At 39.4% G+C, this 22,746-nt stretch overlaps 1 protein-coding gene across 1 annotated transcript in view; it reads left to right on the forward strand.

Annotated features, from left to right (window-relative positions):
* The window catches only part of MAP2K5 (mitogen-activated protein kinase kinase 5), a 110,003-nt gene that overhangs the window by 78,055 nt on the left and 9,202 nt on the right, over positions 1-22,746 (forward strand). Inside the window, exons 20-21 of the mRNA XM_079317745.1 lie at positions 9,985-10,046; positions 13,562-13,607. Coding sequence (XP_079173871.1) covers positions 9,985-10,046; positions 13,562-13,607 — 108 coding nt within the window. The remainder of the gene's footprint in view (positions 1-9,984; positions 10,047-13,561; positions 13,608-22,746) is intronic.

Below are 22,746 nucleotides of genomic sequence, written 5' to 3' on the forward strand. Positions count from 1 at the left end.
GGCTGGGATTATTTTTTAATGGCAGAATTAGTGTGGATGGGATAAACCTGCCAGAACTTTGATTTTTTTTTTTTTTTACCATGTGGTGACTTTGAGCTCAGCTCCAGCTCCAAATTAGCCAAGCTCATTTAAACAAAAATCCTAATTGGAGCAGCATCTCCCACCATGGCAAATCCTGCTGCTGGTCCAGGGATGGGCTGGGTGTTCCTGGAATTATTCCAGGATGCTCTTCTCTGGGATTTGATGTTCCAGCTGCAGGAAATGATGATTCCCATCCAGAATTCTCTCCCAGAAAGGATGGAGAGGGGCTGGGAGCTGGGAAATGTGCTGGGGGTTTGCAGGGAATGGGTGAAGTTTTAAATAATTGGTGAAAGATTTTGGAATCTGCTCCAGATTTTTAAAAAAGAGTAGAAATAGGAATTAGAAATATAAACCCCAGGAGGGGCTGAGGGAGAAAAGGAGCTCAAGGGGAATTTATGGATCTGCAAAATTCCATGGCAGGAGGGGACAGGATTTGGGATCTGGGATTTGATGTTCCAGCTGCAGGAAATGATGATTCCCATCCAGAATTCTCTCCCAGAAAGGATGGAGAGGGGCTGGGAGCTGGGAAATGTGCTGGGGGTTTGCAGGGAATGGGTGAAGTTTTAAATAATTGGTGAAAGATTTTGGAATCTGCTCCAGATTTTTAAAAAAGAGTAGAAATAGGAATTAGAATTTTAAACCCCAGGAGGAGCTGAGAGAGAAAAGGAGCTCAGGGGGAATTTGTGGATCTGCAAAATTCCATGGCAGGAGGGGACAGGATTTGGGATCTGCCCCAGGGAACAGGGACAGAGCAGAGGGAACAGCCTCAGGTTGTGCCAGGGGAGGTTTAAATTGGACATTGGGACAAATTTCCTTGTGGAAAAGGTTGTGAAGCTTTGGAAAAAGCTGCCCAAGGTGTGGTGGAGCCCCCAGCCCTGGAAATATTCAAAATACTGAGGATGTGACACCTGGGGATGATGTTCAGAGTGAGCTCAGGGATCCTCAAAGTCTTTTCCAACTTTTTTTTTTGTTCCAATTCCTTGATTCTGTGGCTGGAGAAATGCAGGTGTTGACTCTAAAACCTAAATATTGCAGGTGGGATCTGTGAGTTTTGACATTCTCATTGCTCATCACAATCTCCTGTGATATTTTCTCTTGAGCTGATAGAAAAAAAAAATCCTGATACCTGCAAAGATCCCCCAGGAAATCAAATTCCACTTCCAAATTCCAAGAGCTGCAGCACTGATTGTAATTCTGCATTTTCCTTTTGATGCTTCAGAAACTCTCCAGGTGAAAGGGAAAAGAGGCAGGTCTGAATTTCCACTTTGGGTTCTGCAGAAAAATGTGGGATTTGGGTTTTTTCAGGAAAATCAGAGCTCTGTTCATTGCATTTTTTGGTATCCCTTGAAGCAGGTTGAGAAGGGAGTTTATTTCCAAGGCTTTTCCAAACTGCAGGTATTTATTTATTTCTCTGTTACCTTGCTGTCAAATTTTTTTAGTAGGAAATCACTGCTGAGAATAATTTGGTTGGAAAATCCCTGAAATCATCAAATCCAACCACTGAGTTGCTTCCCCAGCTGCAGAATCCCTGAAACCTTCTGAAAATTCCATTTTTTTCCTGATCTCTGGGTGCTTGCAGGTGGAATCCAAAGCTCCCAAAAACCCAAATTCAGGAGATTTGTGGTTTCCAACTCCCACTCCTGGGATCTCAATCCTTTAGAAGTGTTCTCTGCATCTGGACAAAGATGGAATTCATCCTTTAAATATTCCTTAATTCCAGGGAATATTCCTTAATTCCAGGGCTGTTTTATTTAATCTTTCTGTGGTTGGAGTGTCCCCTCTGAAAATTCAATTCCTGGAGCAGTTTGGGATCAGCTCTGCTTCTTTTCCTCACCTGAGAGAAATTAATTCAAGTTTCAGAGTTGCTGTGGTTTGTCTCAGTGTAATAATTGTGATTTTAGCGTTGCTTTTGGTTTATTTTTTATTTAATTGCATCAGGTTAGAGAGGAAAATAATTCTATTTTTGCCCATCAGTTTTAAGTTATTGTGTTATTCCATCTCAGGGAGGGGAGAATTCCAAGAGTTTGTACAAACAGGAGGCAGCACTGCAAAACCTGCCTGCTTTAACCAGAAATGGAGAGGAGAAATTCATTTTAAATGTGGTTAAATGTACTTAGTGGAAACAGCCTTAAAAAATTCCAATAGCCTTAAAATAATCTTTTAAATTAAAGCTTTTCAAATTCCCAGCTTGATCAAATAACCTGAGGAGGGTTCCTGAATTCCTCCACCTTGCTGCATTTTGCTCTTGCTATAAATGCAGTAAAAAACTCCGAAAAGCTCAGAATTAAACATTAAATTTTTTTTCCTTTAGGAATTTCTCTTTAGATCTTGATTTAAATATGGGAAACCTGGAAATTTCTGGAGTTTTGATCATTTTCCATTGGTTCCACACCCACGTGTGTGTGGGGGGGGTTTTTTTGGTTTTTTTTTTTTGGTTTTTTTTTTTTCACCCCAAGCTTCAATAAATTTATTTTGTGGGTTGAGAAATAATTTGATGGGGACAGAAATTGTGACCTTACCAGTGTCTGAGATTCAGAGATTTCTCCAGGAACAAGGTAAAACCACAGGTAGGAATTGCTGAATAATTACCTGAGCAAGAACCTTCCCAGGAGAACAAGTTCATTTAATGGTTCCTAAAACTCAATCTTGTGGATGTCAATGGTCATGCTTGATTATTTGCACTGGTGTTTTTTTATGAAAAAAGCAATAAAAATGCAGAGGAGAGGGAACAACAAATGGGTAGAGGGGTTTTTTTGGTGTTTTCTGCCCAAAAAAAAAGATGATGAGAGGTAGGAATTCTTGGCTTGTTGGGGAGAAAAAGCAATTACACTTAACCTGGGTTGTTTTTTCTTTTTTTCTTTTTTTTTTTTTTTTTTTTTAAGGCTCTTCAGAGTTACAGAGTGGGTTTTTTTGGGGGGGGGGACAGAGGCCAGACAAAATTAAGGGAATAAAAATAATTTGTGTTTATTAAAGGTTTTTTAGGTGCTTTTTTGGGGTGTTTCTAAACCCACAAAATGAACCATGGGTTTTCATGCTTTTATAAGTTTGGTTCATTTGCATTTTGGGGCTTAATTTTCCAATTAGAGCTCAGGGTAATGAATAATTTACCCCAAATTTGCTTCCCCCCCCCCCCCTCCCCCCCAGCTCATTTTGTTTGCATTTTATTTACAGGATTACAAAGATATAAAAAAAACCACAAAATCTAATCCTAAAGCATCATGGCAAGGAAAGGAAGAATATCCCACATTCTGAATTATTCCTTCTTTTAATCCTTAATTTCCTCCTTTTTTGGGGGGGAGCTCTAAAAAATATCCCCCAACCAAATAATCCCAATATCCACCTGATTATTTAACCAGGAGAGGGAAATTTCTGATATTCCCAAGAAATTAGGAGGAAGAGGAGCATTGAAATTTTTTTTTGGGGGGGGGGGGGGGATGAAACAAAAAAAAAAACAAAAAAAAAATTATCTTTTAAAACAAACGAGTTCCCTGCACACAAAACTTGACAGGCAGGTGCCCCCACGGATAATTTGTCACTTTTGGCAGCTGCTGAGAAAAAGAGCAAGAGATGTAATCATCCTTCACCTTCCTGCCCAGGGTGGCAGCAGAGCAGAAAAAAAAAAAATCAGGAATTCTTTCAAGTCAGGGGTTGGGAGCTGCTGCCACCCTGTCACCTGCCAGAAATGCCCTGCATTGGTTTTGTTCAGGTTTGTTTTTTTTTGAAGTAGATTGGCTGGAAAAAAGGCAGGAAATGGGTTTTTGTTTTTTGTTTTTTTAGATGGGTCTGTTGTTTTAGGGAGAAGGTTGTGAGTGGAAAGTCAGGGCTTTGATTTTTTTGTTTTTGTGGGGGAATGTTTTTGGTTTGTTTTTTTTTTCTAAGGGTGTTGTGGGAGAAAGTTGGTGTGGAAGGAGTCAAGCTGGACTGTGAAATGGATTTTATTTATAATTTTTTTTGTTGTTGTCCTTACAGGAGTAAATCTGAGTCTGTACAATATTGTCATTCACTGCTCTCATTGCCAAATCCAATTCACTTGGAGTTGGATTTGATCACCCCTGTGGTTCCCTCCAGCTCAGAATTTTCTGGGAACTACAGCAATTCTTTGTAGTAATTCTTTTGTAATAATAATTCTTTTGTAATAATAATTCTTTTGTAATAATTATTATTTTGCCATAATTATTATTTCATAATAACATATTATAGCAATTTATTCTTTGTAATAATTTGTCATTCTTTGCACCTGGCAGCATTTCTGGTGCATCTAAAACTTCTTTTTCTATTAAAAAAAATAAAAAATAAAAAAGTAAAAATATTTATTTGGCCCACAAAACAAAATGCAGCTACTATAGAAAAATCTTTAGTGGAATGCTGCCCTGGTGAGCAGGAGCTGGGGCCCAGGGGAGCCCAGAGCTGAGCTTTGGTTTGGTTTTCTGGCTTCTGGAAACTTCCCTCCTGTGGCCCTGGAGCCACAGCACCATGGCAGCTCCTTCTGCACAGAGCTGAGGGGGAGAAAAGGCAAATTTAACAATTTAACCCTTGCCAGAGCAGCAGGAATAAATCCAGTTTGGGTTTGGGGCTGGGAATTGCAGCTCAGGGTTTTGTGCTGGGGCAGCTGCTCCCAGGGACAGGGAATGTGGATTGGAGCCCAAATTTTCCATCACCACCCTCTGGCATCACTCTGAGGTTTTTTTTTCTGTTCCCTCTGTGCACAGTTGGTTTGGAGAAATCAGAGAAATCAGAGAAATCAGAGGTTGCTCTTGACTTCTTCAATTGTGGAAATGTTCCTTAGGGAAAACTCTGTTTCCATCTTAAGGAGGTTGTGAGATTCCTCCTTCAGGAAAAATTTCTCTTTTCTGGCACACCTCAAACGTTTAAATATGTTCTGAGAAAATATTTAACTTTCAAGAAATGTGTTGGGTAAGACCCTGAAGCTGTGAAAAGCCTGAGGGGTTTTTGGTCAGAAATGATTCCCAAATTTCATTGACATCAATGTTCCTAAAAATAAAAAGCAGCTCTAAACTGCATCTGTTGAATTTTCTCCTTGAGGTTATCCATGTAAACCTGCAAATTGGACAGGAAAAATGTTTATTTATGGATTTGCTGGACATTATTTATTTCCTGAGCCTCAGTAGCATCTCTGCCCCTGCTCTGCTTAGGGAGAGCAAACAGAGCAGGAGAATTTCCAAATAATCACTTGGGGGAGTAAATGAGGATAGTGCTGGCTCTGTAATTCAAGCTCATATTGCAGAGGTTCCAGAGGATTTCTTCTGGATTTGTCCTTAGCTGATTCTTTCTCCCTTTATTCAGACCTGTGAGGGGGGGAAAAAAAGGAAAAATCCAGATCCAGTTGCTGCCCTCAATGAGAGGGATTGGGGAGGGATTGCTCAGCATGCTCCTTCTCAGCTCTTCATTTGGATAATGTGGCTTCCCCTGACTCCAGGCAAGTCAATAAGGTTTATCCAGAGCCCTGGCACTCTATAAATTAAATATCAGGAGCAGTGTTGGAAGTTTGAAGCCCTCCCTGCTCCTGCAGCTCGGATTTTCTGCTGCTGTGCTTTTGTCTTTCTGCCTGAGCACCTTGCTGACAAGTGCTAATAACAAAATGCCAAGAGAGGGTCCAGTCGGGGTTCCCACCCATTAAACATTCTGAACTTGTCCTTTTGCTCATAGATTGTGCATAATTAATAATTAAACGCCTTCACTTGTAATGGGTTGACCTCCCTGAACTGTTCATTATTCACAAGGCAAAGGCATCACTCAAACTTTTTTTTTCCCTCTTGCCCTTCCCTTGGTGTGCACAGTTGTTTTGGAGGAATCAGAGGCTGCTCTTGGCTTCTCCTGCAGCACATCCCAGCTGTGGAAATGTTGTTTGCATCTTTATCCCAGCTGTGGAAATGTTTGGATCTTCTGCAGCAAATCCCAGTTGTGGAAATGTTGTTTGGATTTTCTTGAGCAGATCCCAGTTTGGGAAATGTTGCTAGAATCTTGCCCTGCAGCAAATCCCAGTTGTGGAAATAATGTTTGAATTTCCTGCAGCAGATCCCAGCTGTGGAAATGTTACTTGGATCTTTATCCCAGCTGTGGAATTGTTTGGATCTTTATCCCATCTGTGGAAATGTTTGAATCTTTTGCAACAGATTCCAGTTTTGGAAATGTTGCTAGGATCTTCCCCTGCAGCAAATCCCAGTTGTGGAAATGTTGTTTGAATTTCCTGCAGCAGGTCCCAGTTGTGGAAATTTTTGGATCTTTTCCTGCATCAGATCCTAACTGTGGAAATATTGTTTGGTTCTTTACCCCAGCTGTGGAAATATTGTTTGGATCTTTATCCCAGCTGTGGAAATGTTTGGATCTTTTCCTGCAGCAGATCCCAGTTTGGATCTCAAGCCATTCCTGGCAATAATGTTCCAAGGATCCTTAGAACTCTTTATTGAAAATATCTGTACCTCACTCCTTTAAAATCTTGAATTTCTACTTTGTTTCCCTCTAGGGTGTGAATTCATTTTGAAGGTGGGGAGATCAGGCAGGTCAGGGCTGCAGCAAATGTCACCATATTCCACCTCTCAGACTGGTACAGATGTGTGGCTTTGCTTTATTTCTCTTTATTCCCATCTCCTGGGGTGTCAGACAGCAGCTGGGGAACCTCAGCACACAAAACAAGCTCTGTCTGCACATCCTGGGCTCAAGATTCAGCCTTGATTTCCTTGAGCCTCTCAAAATTGGCATTTTTTAGGTAAATACCTGATGAATCTGTGTCCACTGAAATCCTCAGGATGACTCCATCTCCTTCCCACCCCGACATCCAGTGGGTGTTCATCTCCACCCTTCCACACAAAATCTCTTCCCCAGCAAACCAGCCCAGCTTGACCATGGCCAGCAGGTCAAAAACAGAAGAATATGCCAAAAAAAAAAGGGGAAAAAACATTAGGATTTAACATTTGCTTCCATCCAGGTGAAATTTTCTTGTGCAGGAGCCCCTTGTGCCCTGGCTGTGCTGCAGGACAGGAGCTGCACTTGCAGGTTTGATGCTGGTTTTGGAACAACTGGATGAGCCCAGAGGGTTTGGAATAAGCAGAGTGGGACTCTGGTGGCTCCAGAGCAGCTCATCAGCTTCTCCTCCCTCTCATAATGAGCTTTCCCTCGATTATGGCCCCCTCATCTCTTGTGAATGCAGAAATTATCACCTCCCAAATGAGTGTGAAGTGCTGGATGCCCATCGTGGTCCTGCAGCTCAGCTGGCAGCTCCTCAGAGGGAGGCTTGGCTGGGAAAGCTCCTCTGGCACTGCAGAGAAAAACCAGCAGCAGGGCTGGGCTGCTGGGCACAGCCAGGCCCAGGGAGGGAGGGGGTCCATCCCCTGGCTCCTGTGCCTGGAGAATGTCCTGTCTGTCCCTGCTGGGTCCATCCCATGGATTCTGTCCCTGCTGGGTCCATCCCCTGGCTCCTGTGCCTGGAGAATGTCCTGTCTGTCCCTGCTGGGTCCATCCCATGGATTCTGTGCCTGGACAATGTCCTGTCTGTCCCTGCTGGGTCCATCCCATGGATTCTGTGCCCAGAGCATTTCCTGCCTGTCCCTTCTGGGTCCATCCCATGGATCCTGTCCCTTTTGAGTCCATCCCATGGATTCTGTGCCTGGAGCATCTCCTGACTGTCTCTTTTGGGTCCATCCCATAAATTCTGCCCTTTTTGTGTGCATCCCAGTGTCACCCATGGATTCTGTGCCTAGAGCATTTCCTGACTGTCCCTTTTGGGTCCATCCCATGGATTCTTTCCCTTTTGGGTCCATGCCATCAATTCTGTGTCTGGAGCATTCCCTTCCTCTCCCTTTTGTGTCCATCCCATGAATCCTGTCCCTTTTGGGTCCATCCCAGTATCACCCATGGATTCTGTGCCTGGAGCATCTCCTGCCTGTCCCTTCTGGGTCCATCCCATGAATTCTCTCCCTTTTGTGCCCATCCCATGGATTCTCTCCCTTTTGTGTCCATCCCATCAATTCTGTACCCAGAGCATTTCCTCTCTCTCCCTTTTGGCTCCATCCCAGTGACTTCAGGAGAAGCCCAGGAAGGTTCTGCTGGGCAGGAGAAAAGGGTGGGGAGAGGCAAATCCAGCTGTGTCTGAGCCAGGCTGGCCTTTCCCTCTGTGTTTTTGGGGTTTTTTTTTATTAATACAGATAATTTTCGTGGGCAGTGCTTTGAAGTGGAGAAAGTTTAATTGTGCTGCTGATCTCCTTGTGTTCCCTCCACTCTCCAGCAGAAACCTTCCCTGGATTGCTGTCATCTCCAAGTTGGGAAACAATAACCTCTCCCTCACCCTGCCCGAGTTCAAAGAGAATTTGGCCACGTTCTATCAAACACTCCTTGCATTTAATAGAAGTCTTTGAAAACCGTCGAGCAATTTTGGCTTCTCCTTTTTACTCTCCAGCTACTTTTGATTGAATTGTATCTTTCCAGCAGTTTCCAATTGTTCGGATTGGGAAACAAAGCCTTAATAAGAGTTCTAGTTAATTTTCTCTCTTGTAATTACCGATCTCATTTTTCTGATAATTGGCCACAGCAATTATATGTATATTTACTAATCACACAGGAGGCTCTGCAGCCGTGTCTATCTGCCACCATCGATAATGGCACACACATTGCAGAGGTGCTTTTATCATCTTCTTTTTTCCACTACATCAAAGCTATTTTCCCCCCGTTTCCCCCCCCCCCCCATAATGAATACATGCATGCATTTGACACAGTTGTGTGCTAGAGAAATTGTTTGGCTCCCACCAAATGCTGCACGCTCCCGAGTTTCTTGCCTGCAGCGCTGGAAGGTTGTATGTAATGATATATTGCTCATCCAAATGGCCAAAGCACTCCAAAGCACAGTGAGATTAAAATAAGTCATTCCTTTGTTAATTTAAATAGGTGCATGCATCATACTTTGCAGGGTACTTTGTGCAGGGATGTCAGGGAGGGAAAAAAGGCGCCGAAAGGTATTTTTAATAGCAAATGAGAATAGATGAGAATGGAGTCATTTGCAGCTGCGTGTTTTATGTGGCTCTCTTGTTCCAACTGTAGGTCTAATGAGATGACACTGTTCAAGTACTCTGCAGTGTAATTTCATTACATCCTGAGCTGTTACACCATAAACACAGTGGAGCTCTCTGTCATTCCTGGAAAAACTCCGAAATTCGTAAAGCCCTTCTTTGCAAATGCTGCTGTTGTTTGTTCCCTCTTCCTAATCTTTTTTTTTTTTTTCCTTTTTTTTTTTTTTCTTCCATAAATACTGGCTGGTTGTTTTCTACCACTAGCCTGCTAAATCCTGCTCTCTTTCTTTTTTCTTTTTCTTAATTTTTTTCGGGTTTTTTTTCTTTTCTTTTAAAAATTCTTTTTTTTTTTTTTTGCCTTTTTAATCGTGAACAGGCAGCATATGAGGACAGCCTGGAAAATGAATAAGTGTAAATAAACATGAGTGTAAATAAATAGCGAATGCAGTGAAAGAAACAAAGGTCAACACAAGAATAATTTCACAGCTCTTTGTTAATTACAAGACCATTTGTGTGTTACTTAAATAATCATTAATTTCTCATTTACACTTTCCCTACCTTCCTTTTTACCCTGTGGCTATCATTGTCCTTTTTTCACCTCCCCTCAGTGTCTTTCCACATGTTTTTACCCATTGTGTAATGCTCATTAGTTGAAATTCAGTGTTTTATAACACATCCTCCAAAGAATTTCTACCTTTCTGTTTCAAACCCCCAGTGCGCGAAAAGGAGGTTTGAGGAGGGGGGTTAAAATTCCGCTTTTTTTTATTTATTGGTTTTTTTAGCGTGTGTCGTTTTGCTGTCGTTTTTTTTGATTTCTACCTAAAAAAAAGCCCAAAAAGCTGTTTGCCGCTGCTGACTGCTGCTCGTGTCTGTGCAATGGCAGGAATCGCCGGTGCTGCCAGCCGGGGAGTTCTCGGAGCCATTTGTGCACTTCATCACTCAATGGTGAGCTGGCTCTGCACACAGCCCTGGAAATGATCCATCAACTCCCTCCTGCCTCTGCAGCCCTGCCCGGGAACGGGGCAGATGGGGCAGCAAAGCCGAGCAAAAAGTGGGAAAATGATGTTGGGATGATGGAAATGTTGTTTACACAAAGGGTCGTAAAAGTACTTGCATGGGTTGGGACTTTTTTTTTTTTATTATTATTATTTTTTTTGTTCTTCTATTTAAATAATCCCTACACTGAATTCTGTAAGAATTCATCTGCCAGATTAGCGTGTGATATCATTATTTAGGATTTTTTTTAAAAATGTATATTTTATATAAAGTTGCCTCGATGAACAGCCTTGATGAATTCATTGGCTTCCCAGTAAGTAATTGTTTGCTTTATTTAAAATTTTAAACCCAGTAAGTGATTTTTATTTAAAATTTTAAACCACCACTGTGTTAGATTTGCTGTCCTTAAAATGGAATAGTTCATTGGGAACCTTTTATATTAAAGGAGAGATGGGGAAGAGGTTGTAGAATAAAGAACACAGTCCTGGAGTGAGTGGAGGATACAAATGTGGAGATCCTAAAGAATCACAGCAAAAGGAAAAAAAAATCTCTTTTTAACTGCCCCATACTCCTCAAAACCCAAAAATAATTGTAAAAAGGGGAGGAATTTATGCACAGCAGAAGAAACAAGCTGGAATTTTGTAAAAATAGGAATTGATGGAGGGAGAAACTTCCCCTCTTGCAGGGCTGGGTTAAACTGGAGCCACCTGAGTGGGAGCAGAAATCCAGGAATTTTTATCCTGGGATTTATCCCTGTCCTGCCCCAAACCCTCAACCCCACACAGGTTGCACATTTTTGGGGTTTTGTGCCACACTCCAGGGCCACTGCAGAAAGAGTGACCCCATAAAAAGTGAATTTTGAGCAGCTGATCCAGCAGCATCTCAGAGCTGTGTAACAAATACAGACAGCAAAAGCAGGCTGATGAGCAGTTAATTAAAGTAACTAAATAATTAAAGTTTGTGTAACAGAGGCCTCAGTTTTCAGTGGTCTCAGCTTACAGAGACCAAGGGTATTTGGAGGATGCTGCAGCACAACCCTGAGTGTGGAGCTCCAGCTCCAAAATAATCCACGACAGGATATTTTTTTTTTCGAGACTGATCTTAAAAAAAAAAAGCATAAAATAAAAAGGAGTGGAGGCAGAGGGAGGGATAACCTGTGTTAAAATGTGCCCAGATGTCAGGCTGCAGATAAGTGATGGTGGCTAATAGCCTGGTTTTCCCTGGGGATGCAGCTACTTGGGGCTGTCAGATTAGAGCTGCAGCTTGTGGGACTTGATTGTTTGAGGGGCACGGAGTTCTTTGTAGGAGAAGGTAAATTGTGTCCTTAATATCTCCAATTTACAGCACAGCTCATTTGGTATTTAATATCCAGTGGTTTATTGGCTGTGCTTGGCAGTGGGGGGAATTACTGCTTAAAAAAAAACCAAAAAAAACAAAAAACAAATAAATAAAATAAAATAACAAACGAGGAGAGCTATATCTTATTTAAGCAATCAATTTGGGATAACAGTAAGAGATGTCAAGTGAGCAGCATCCCAGACTTGGTGCCAGTCCCTCCATAAAGCCTGGCTGCTTGGATAAAATCCAATTAATCCATAGGCAGCTCCTGATGGTCACCTCTGTGCCACGTTATTGTGTTCCCTCATGCAGCTAAGCCAAGCTAATTGCACCTGTTGCAGGGAAAAACTAGGATTGTTTGCATGAGAAACATGATCTTATAACCAGGTTAATGCTGGGTAATGAACTATCAGCCTGCAGGGTAATGGAAATAAATGGGGGAGAATGAAGGGAGGAGCCCCAGGGTATTGCATGGTCAGGGTGGAGTTGGATTTCCCACCTGTTTGGAGGGTTCTTTGTGTTGAGCTGTGGTATAATCCCACAGAAAAATGGGGATCAGCTCTCTCTGGGCCTGCTGGGTTTTGGGGATTTCTGTATTGCCACATTATTGGTGGATATAAACAGTCTGGAGTCCTACATCCCATAAGGGAGGGTTGGGAAGGAGGAAAAAAAAAAACATTATTTGGGTTCCCATTATTTGAATTCTCATTATTTGGTTCCCCCAGTATTTGAGGGATTATTGGGACTATTAGGATCCCTTGTCTCCCATACACTGAATTTTTTCATTCTGTAATAAAAGGGATAAAATGCAATTCCCACAGAAAAATGGGGATCAGCTCTCTCTGGGCCTGCTGGGTTTTTGGGATTTCTGTATTTCCACATTATTGGTGGATATAAACAGTCTGGAGTACTACATCCCATAAGGGAGGGTTGGGAAGGAGGAAAAAAAAAAAACATTATTTGGGTTCCCATTATTTGAATTCTCATTATTTGGTTCCCCCAGTATTTGAGGGATTATTAGGATATTAGGATCCCTGTCTCCCCATACACTGAAATTCTTCATTCTGTGATAAAAGGGATAAAATACAAATGAAAAAATGGGAATCAGATCTTTGTGATCCTGGTTTTCAGGAATTTCTGTATTTCCACATCATTTGTGGTTATAAACAGTCTGGAGTCCTACATCTCATAAGGGAGGGTTGGGAAGGAGGAAAAAAAAAAACATTATTTGGGTTCCTATTATTTGGGTTCCCATTTTTTGGGTTCCCATTATTTGGTGTTCCCATTATTTGAATTCTCATTATTTGGTTCCCCCAGTATTTGGGGACTATTAGGATCCCTGTCTTCCATACACTGAAATTATTTTGTGATAAAAGGGAAAAAATACAATTTAAAAAATGAAAACCAGATCTTTGTGATCCTGGTTTTCAGGAATTTCTGTATTTCCAAACCTTTCATGGTTATTCACACCTACATCCCATAAGGGAAGGTTGGGAAGGAGGAAAAAAAAACATTTTTTGGGTCTCCATTATTTGAATTCTCATTATTTGGATTCCCATTATTTGGTTCCCTCAGTATTTGAGGGATTTTTAGGAGCTCTGTCTCCCATACACTGAAATTCTTTATTTTATGATAAAAGGGAAAAAAATACAATTTAAAAAATGGGAAGCAGCTCTTTGTATCTCCTGGTTTTTAGGAATTTCTCTATTTTCACACCTTTAAAAGTTATAAAGAATCTGGAGTCCCACATCCCATAAGGAAAGGCTGGGAGGGAAGAAAAACCCATTAATATTTTGGTTACTGTCTCACATAAAATTAAGATACACATTGAAATTCTTCACTCTGTGCTGAGATAAAACACAATTCAATATTTCAGCATTTCAAAGGAAACAATTCAATATTTAAACATTTAAAATAAAAAAAATAATATTTAATCATTTAAAATAAAAAAATAACAATATTTCAACATTTCAAAGGAAACGATTCAATATTTAAGCATCTAAAATAAAAAAGCCCAATATTTAAGCATTAATTCAGTATTTCAACATTTTAAACGAAACAATATTTGAACATTTCAAATCAACAAACTTTTTTTTTTGACACAAACATTTTATTTTCTGGCCCAGCATGAAGAAGCAGCCAAAGGAAAGACCAGCACCTGAAGATTTAATGGTAAGTGAAACTTCACTTTGGATTTCTCAGTGAATTTTTTTTTTGCCCATTTCCATCAGAAATTTCTCTATTTTTTCCCTGTATTTCTATTTTTTTTCAGTGTATTTCTCTCTAAACTCTTTCTGCTTCTGCAGCAATTCCCAAAGCTGAAGTAGAATTGTGATTTTGAGGTTGCTGGGGTTTTTTTTAATTTTTTAATTTTCATTTTACTATCGAGTTTCAACCAAAATAATTTTGATGCTTGATACAAATTTTCTTCCAGTTGGGATGTCCAGGGATCAGCTCTATTTGCCAGTTTTCAACCTTCCCAAATGTGAAGATTAAAAACAGAAAGTGGGGTTAAAATAGGATTTTAATGAAATGCAAGAACCACTGTTTGTAAAATTAAATCAGATTGGATTTAAAAAAAAAAAAAAAAAAAAAAAAAAAAAAAAAAAAAAAAAAAAAAAAAGAGAGAAAATTTGGTGAGGTTTGTCCATGGTTGGAATCTGAGCTCACTTCTTGTGCTGACAATTCAAATTTTTAATTTTTTTCCAATTATTAATTATTGCTACTTACAGCAATTTAGACTCACCCCTCTGACTCGTATTTAATTTTTCAATTTCCCCATTTTCCTTTCTATAACCCAAAAGCTTCTCTAAAATCCTCCTGATTTATTTGCTGAGCATGAAATCCACAATATTTGAATACAGGAATTTTTGGGGAGGATTTTCACTGGTGCATCCTCTCATTTCTTGCCTCCACACTGGTGCATGAGGAGAATAAATAAGTTTTTTTATGTTTTTTTTACTGCAGGAATTCTCTAGTTAAAGGCTGAAAATACCCAGGGGCAGGTGTCAGAACTGAGAGCCTGATTTGGAAAGGATTTACCTGAAAATCTCATTTTAGGGATATTAACCTCAAATCTCAATTTAAATTTGGGCAAACCTCAAACACCTCGCTGAAATTCAAATTTATCAGAGTTCCTCTATATTAGGTTTTCTCATCCCAAAAACTGATTTTTTTTTTAATTTTAATTTTTTTTCTAAATTAACTTTTGATGGCAGGGAAATTCTTGCAGTTAATCACACCTGAGCAAACTTGCAGCAAGTTCATTTTTTACCTGGTGCTCTGTTCTGGCTTAACTAGAAAAACAATAAAATGAGATTTTAATTTTAAAAAATCCTCTCTCCCTGCTTGGAATTCCCATTTTTGGTGATTCAAGAGGTGATGCCACTTAGAAATAAAATATTTCAAGATGACACAGCCCCCCAGAAATGTGTGGGGGTGACAATAACACCACTCCAGGTGTTATTATATATATTATATATATATTATATATATATTATATATATATTATATATATATATAAAAACACCACCATAAAAATGAGGCCAAAGGGTGAGTGGTTGCATAGCAGGGAAGAACACAGATTTATTTTTACAACCCCTGGAAAGTGTTTTTGGGAACTTATTTGGGAATTCTGGCTCCTCTGGAAAAAAAAAATTAATTAAAAAGCTTTCTTATTTTTTTTAATATTTTAAATTTTTTTTTCCTCTTTTTTTTATTCAGTTAGAAATGAATTTACAACAAGAAGTAGTAAAATAGGAGCTGCTCATTCCTTTATGTTGTGGAGGATTATTATATTATATTATATTATATTATATTATATTATATTATATTATATTATATTATATTATATTATATTATATTATATTATATTATATTATATTATATTATATTATATTATATTATATTACATATATTATATTATATTTAGTATATAATATTTAGTATAGTATACATTATATTAATTATATATATTATAGTTTATATTCTATTCTATTCTATTCTAGTATAGTATAGTATAGTATATTATAGTATAGTATAGTGTATATAATATTATATTATATTATATTTAGTATATTCTATTATTGTATAATATGTTATTATTTATATTTATAAGGTCAAACCCTTTGTATTTTTGCTTTTCCCCAGTCTTCTCAAGGAGCACTTTTTTTATAAAATTAATAGGAATATATAAATTAGCATCATGTGGACACACAGCACATCTGTGCTTAAATATGTGTACAGAAATTAATTTATAATTGCTGGAAAATGGGGCCAGAACAGAAAAAACAACAAAAAAATTTAAATATAAATATAAAAAATATAAATATTAAATATTGGAGAAGCTTTCACCCAGTTTGTGACAAGCAGAGCCCTGAGTGCCACATTCCATAAACACAAAAATCCTGTGGATTCTGGAATTTCTCACCCCTGCATCCTTCTAATTTCTGAATTTCTAATTAATTCTAATTCCTGAAATTGCCCCCCTGGTTGTGGTGAGGGATGGAAACACTTGTGGATCTGAGGAATTCACAGTGAAACTCTGAATTTTCAAGGTCACCTCATCACTGATGTGAACCAGAGCAGGATTTCACCTTGTTCTTTGAATTTTGAGTTATATATATATATTTTTTTTTTTTTTTAATTTTAATTAAAGCAATGATGGGAGGTGTCACAACCATCCTCCCCTTCAGGCAAACCAGAGCATCATCATCTTCCTCCCCTGCAGGCAGCACCTGTACTGCAAATCTCTATTTTCTGACCACTTGAGAATAATTCAATAATTTACAATAAATAAAAAAAGGAGCAAAAGATCAATTTTTTTCCTCCTCTGGTGATAATCAGATTCTAAATGCATTTCAAAATACCTGCAGCAGGTATTTTGCTGACAATTCAATTTTTAATTTTTTTTCCCAATTATTAATTATTGCTACTTACAGCAATTTAGACTCACCAGGTGCCAGCTTGGCACCTCTGCCAGGGATGGATTTCCCCTGCCTATCATGCAAAAAGCTCTTTTTTATAAAACCCAAAAATACTCATTTTGTCAGGCTGGATGAAATTCCTCTTCAAATTCAGGTTTTTATTACCATAAATGTCCATGTGCAGGTGGATCAGCTTTAAATTTTTTTTAAATTTTATTATTTTATTTATTCACTGAACTTTCTTCTACACAAGCCATCTCATATGTAGGTAATCAAATAAACTGATTTATTCCATAGCAGTGAAAAAAAGAATAATGAAATAAAGAAAATTACCCATCCAGAAAAAGGAACAACCTCAGAATTTATTTACCACTGCTCACCCTCAACTTAATCTGAAGTGCTGCTCTTTTATCTCCAGTTTGTTCACTCTTAAGAAGGAATATTAAATTAAATATATTTTTATATTACCAGGAAGAAGAGTGCACATTCCTGTCTCTCTTCTCCCTTTCTAACCTGAAAATCTCAACACCAATTCTACGCTGAGAGATTTTAATTTTTTTCCCCTTTTTGCACTGTTTTTTGGGCAGAACCAGAGGCTTTTCCTGTTTTTCCTGGGGGCAGTGCCTCTGGAGGAGCAGCCCAGGGATGTATTTATGATATTTCCCCCCCAGCTCTCCATTCTAAGCTCTATTTAATGGAATCTATGCATAGTAAGTAATCAGGTCAGAGAGAAGCAACATCCCCTGTTTGAGATCAATTGCTGGCTAATACTTTATCTAGGCCACTTTATTATCTCATGCTGATTCCAGTGCCATTCTCCTCCTCCCTTTGTAAAGCTGTGGTAAAAAGTAGCATACATATTAAAAACATATACCCATTCTATCTGTATGTAAATGTGGGAGGCACAGCTGGATATTGCAGGAGTTTGATTTACTAATAGTTATTATCTGTTCTAGCTGTTCAGAGGCAGGGAGAGTTGCAGAAAACAAGCTAGCACAGAAATTGCCTTTATGATATCACTGCCCTGCTTTGGTAATTGTTTAAAATCTCCTCTTTAGCTGCAGAAATTGTTGGTGGATTTTTTTGGGTTTTTTTTTTGGGGGGGGGATTGCTGGAGTCTCTTAGTGAGGTTTCATTGTTTTGGTTTGTTTTTTTTTTTTAGTGTAGTATTGAAGTCATCCATGCTCTGGCTGGTTATTGCAACACTTTTCAGTGTTTATGTAAAGAGATGATATTTGAAAGAGGGAAAGTCAGGAATGGAGCAGTTCTTGAATTTGAAATTCAAATTCAAAGCCTGAATTTGAGGATTCCTCAAGGAAAAATTGGGCAGGGAGAGGGTCCAGTCACTTCTGCACTCCATCACTTTTGAGATCTGATGATTTTTCTAAAAGTTGTCAAGAGCTTTTCTCCTTTTTAAAATTTCAATTACTGATGTTTCTATTGATATTTTGTTATTTTAAACACTGTGTGATAAATTGTTTATCATCTGTCTCAAAGCCATGCTGGAAAACCTGTTCTCCTTTAGTATTTTATTTATTTTAATGCCCAATGCAATTTTGTAATTTCCCATTCCTATGCATCCAGCTCTCCATTCCAGGAATGGCTCTAAATCAGACACCCTGATTTTATTGGTTTTGGGGTTTTTTTTTTCCCAGATAAACAGTTAGTTTGTGTATTTAAATGTCTTGAGACACATGTGAACTCTGAAAAATGGATTCTGTTCCCACATCTGCAACAAGTACAGGAAGGAAATTAAAAATGGGAGGCTTTTAAGTAGCTGGATTTCAAGTAGTTATATTTTATTTTATTTATATTTTATATTTCAGAGGGCCTGCACAGTAGTTAAACATATTTGCAGTTCACTGTGTTAAACCCCTGGTTTCAGCTCTCAGGAAACACTTCCATGGTTTAAACAAACAAATGGAGGATCAGCATAATCCTGCCTGGATTTTCACCTAAACCCCCAGAATAAAGCCAATAAAAGACTGGTGCTTAGGTTTGTCAATAAAAGGGCTTTTCCCCAGTGGTATCCCTGAGCTTGGATGATGATGATTTTTGGGATAGAGCAGAGGGCTCTCAGCATTTTCCTTTTCACCAACACACCCCAGAGATGCTGTGAGAGCAGCTTTGGACATCCATGTGTGCACCTGTCCAGATGTTTGGGCATCATTGCTGAATCACAGGAAATCAAGAATTTTCCTTTTCTGGCTGTTTTTTTTGGTTAATGGCAGGATCTCCCATCATGGATGATGAAATTGTGTGTGCTTGGGGCTGTGATGAATGGTTTTATTTGCAGTTATTCACTCCATGACAAGGGGGAAGTTCTGACAGGCACCAAACATGTGCAGGTGTGAAGGAAAGGGCTCTCTCCTGGGAAAATAAAAAAAAAAAATACAGAGCCAAGTATTTGAGATGTTGTAAATATAGAATTGTTCAGGTTGGAAAAGGTTTTTTTAGGATCATCCAGTTCAGCCATGAAATAGATGTGGTAAATAATAAAGTGGATCTTCAGGCTCTCAGTTCAGAGATGGAGTTCTGGATCAAGTCCTGGATTCACTGCAGACAAATCAAAATTTATATTGAGGCAAGGATTTCACAGCAGGATGCTCCTGTCCTGGGTGTTCATTGTCTTCCTTGCTCAAGGTAGTTGAAGAGGAGAAAAATCTGTGTTTCTTCAGGTGGCAGCATTGCTCACTGAGCTGAAATTGGGAAAGGTGGGTCAGGGGTATTTCTATAAAAAAAGGAGGAATTCCATCTCTGTCCTTGGGGGTGTGAGTTCTTCTTTGCCACTTGAGAAATGGAAAATGGAGAAATGCATTTTCTCAGTGTCACTAAACCCAGCAACCACCCAGGAGAGGATGGTGACAGGGTTAAGGGCTGAGCTCTGGGCTTTGAAGGCTCAAATTCTTTTCCTGCTGCACCCATTTGGGATCACCCAATTCCTCCAGCACTCAGGAATATCTGACCTCCCCCTCCTAGAGCTGCACAAAATCCCCAAATCCCAGTGAAATGTGAGAAGGAATAACTCCAGTTGGCTCGAAGAGGTGTTGAAAATCTAAGGAAATTGGACAAAAACAAATTGGCAACAGCTTCGAGGGATCCAGTTCATATTTTTTGGTTCCTTGAGTCTCCTGGGCTTTGCAGTTTAATTTGAGCAAATGTTTCATTTGGCACTGTTGGTTGTTTGAGTAGTTCTGCAGGCACGGGGACAAATATTTACATCTCACTCGTTTTGGTAGCAGAATTGCAAATCTTTCAATTAGTGGATATTGAGAAGTTGGGCATTTGCCTCGTTGATGTTTTATGTCAGCTGTCTTCCTTATGTATTCACTTGGAAAAACTGAGAAAAAAACAAAATCTGTTAGCAGAGCCTTATCTTTAAATCCCTGAATACCCTCCTTTCTATTCATTCCAAATTCATCCAGGAATTTGCTCTAACAGGCAACTGTTGAAATCCACGTCCGATTTTTTTTTATTTTTTTATTTGCGTGATGAAATTGGCATTTTAAATTCATTCAGGCACTCTGCATAGATTAAAAAAAAAAACAAAAAAAAAAACCTGTGCAGTACCAGCTACATGTGGGTCTCTAGTCCAATTAGCACCTCAGGACACTCCTGCAGTATTAAATAAAAGTAATAATTGCCTATGAATAAGCAGAGTAGAAAGCAGGAGATGGAGATGCAGCTTCTTTAGTGACCTGTGTGCATTATGCCTCAAATCCCTTTAATCAGATTTGTGCCGCTTCATTCTTCCATCCGCAGAAATTCAGCTGGAGGAGCAGGGCCTGAAGTAGTATTTAAAAAAAAAAAAAAAAAAAATCAATTAATACGACTTTCTAATTTGTGCAATTGAAAAAAAAAAAAAAAAAAGGAAAAAAAAAATCCCGCATATAAATAGGAGACATTTTTCTCCTGAAGAGGGGCCGCGCTGAAAGATTTTTTAATTGGATTTTCATGGTGATTGACAGCGCTTGATGATGACAGTAACTTTATTTGGCTGGACTGTTGGAGCCCCTTGTTCAGGGTGGGTTTTTTTTCCTATTTTTCCCCCATCAAAGAGCTTTTTTTCCCCTCGGTGCCGGGCTTTATAAAAGAACCTTTTAGCACCTTTGTTGCCGCCATCCCCGGTGACGATCGGGCCCAGCTGCTCGCGGGGTGGGGGGGGGGAACCCAAACCTCTCAACAAAGCCAAATCTCCCTCGAATCCAGAATTTTAAGAGCTCCAGAAACCTGTTGAGGATTAGAAGTAGCTTTAGATGTGAAATGAGTGTTAAGTATTAGAAACCGGGAGATGAGGGCCCCGGGGACAACGGGAGATAAACAACCGCAATTAAGGCAAATCTGCCAGAGTAAACAAAATGGAGCAGAAACAGATGCCCTCACATTTTGGGGGATTGATTGGAGGGCACCGAGGAATCGATTTTTGTCTTGTTTACACTTGCAAACCCCGGTGATAAAGCAAGGCTGAATATTTCATAGTGTTCATTTAAATTTTTTTTTTTTTAGTTCGTTTTTCCCGGCTCCTCGCAGTGGCCGGGCCCGGCCCTCACAGGGAGCAGCTAATTGCCTATGAAGGGCCCCTGTGTTTAAATGGGCTTGACAGGAATTTAAATTTTCTTTCAATCAACCTCTGTGCTCACAGCCTGCTCCAGTTTCTAATTTTTAAATTAAACATGAGTTCTTTTTTATTTATTTTCGGGTTATGGGGGGGGTTTTTTGGTTGTTTTGTTTTTTGTTTTTTTTTTTTTGCCTCCCCTCCACAGCCGCGCTCGCACACGGGGCAGAGCTGGGAATTATTCAGGATTTATTCAGGTTCAAACATCAAAATCCAGCCAGGAAAAAGTTCCTTGTCCCATCAATGTGGATCTGCCTCCTCTTTTTTAATGGGAGAAGTTTGGGGAAACACTCAGCTTGGTGTAAATGGGGACAAGCCATGTTTCCAGCAGGAAAAGCTGCCTTAAATTGAGATTAAAATCCAGCTCTGAGTGTGGAAATGGTGCTGGTGGCCTCGGTCCTTGTGCAGTGACCTTGGGAGAGATTCAAAGGAATTTCTATTTTTTTTTTTCCCCAAGCCAACTAGTGGTGATATATTTTGCCTTCTCTGTGTTTTCAGCAGGGCTTTGTGCTTTTATTCAACCTGGTTTCATACCTGAGCTTGCTCTGCTCCTCAGACGAGGGGATTTGGCAGCACCTTCCCCTCAATCATTTAATAGTTTAATTTTTTACTTCATTTAGTCCCTTTACAAATACTTTATTTTATCCCTTTACCAACACAGGGATGTTATTTTGCACTCTGTGCAGGCAGCACAGAATGGAATGCAGGATGATCATAGTGGTACTTTTAAAAACAACTTGTTCATTTGCAGAAACTTCATCACAAAAATGCTAACGAAGTACGAGCTGTTCCATTCTCCCTTTTTGCTTCCAGCCACATCATTTCCAGGGCTTTTTTTTTTTTTTTTTTTTTTTTTTTTTAACTTTTGTTAATTGTTGTTATTTGTGTGTGTATAAGCACACAGCATTTTCTCCTCCAAGGTTTGGGTGAAAAACATTTAGGAGATTGTTTCAGTTTACTTCAGCTTAGCAATTTGCTCAGCACATTTTTTTTTTATTTCCCTGTAGAAAAACTTGGGGAAAACAGTTGTTTTCTTCACCTTTCTCCCCCAATTTAGAGGAACACTTATCCCTCATTTGAAGGAGGTGCTGTAGGAAATTCTTACTCCTCATTTGAAGGAGGTGCTGTAGGAAATTTTATTCCTCATTTGAAGGAGGTGCTGTAGGAAATTCTTACTCCTCATTTGAAGGAGGTGCTGTAGGAAATTCTTATTCATCATTTGAAGGAGGTGCTGTAAGAAATTTTTACCCTTCATTTGAAGGAGGTGCTGTAAGAAATTCTTACTCCTCATTTGAAGGAGGTGCTGTAGGGAGCATTTATTCCTCATTTGATGGAAATTCTGTATCAGTTTTTAATTCCTGCCCAGCTCTGTTTGAGCCCATTCCTGTGCTGGAGCTGGGACACTCCTGCAGGTGCAGTTCAGGTGATTCTGAATTTCTTCTCTTTCCGAGCCCCCTCTCTTTGATTCTCATCACAGCCAGCTCTTGAAGCTCAGGCATAGAATCGATTTCAAATGAAAAGCCCAGCAGAAGATGAGCTCCAGGCACACACCTAATGAGCTCCAGCCACTAATGGGCACTGAGGCCACAAACCAGAGCAGAGCTGGGCAAAAGTCAAACCTCTGCCATCCCCGAAACGTTGCACGGAGCGTTTTGCTTCTGCTGTCGACAGCTTGCTAATGTTGACAGACTCCATCAGCCTTGGGCCACTCTCCCCATTCCTCCTCTGCAGCTCTTCCTAACCTCAGAAGTCAACTCCAATTAGATTTCGC

The sequence above is a fragment of the Erithacus rubecula genome (genome assembly GCF_903797595.1).
Source record: "Erithacus rubecula genome assembly, chromosome: 14".
Classification (NCBI taxonomy): domain Eukaryota; kingdom Metazoa; phylum Chordata; class Aves; order Passeriformes; family Muscicapidae; genus Erithacus; species Erithacus rubecula.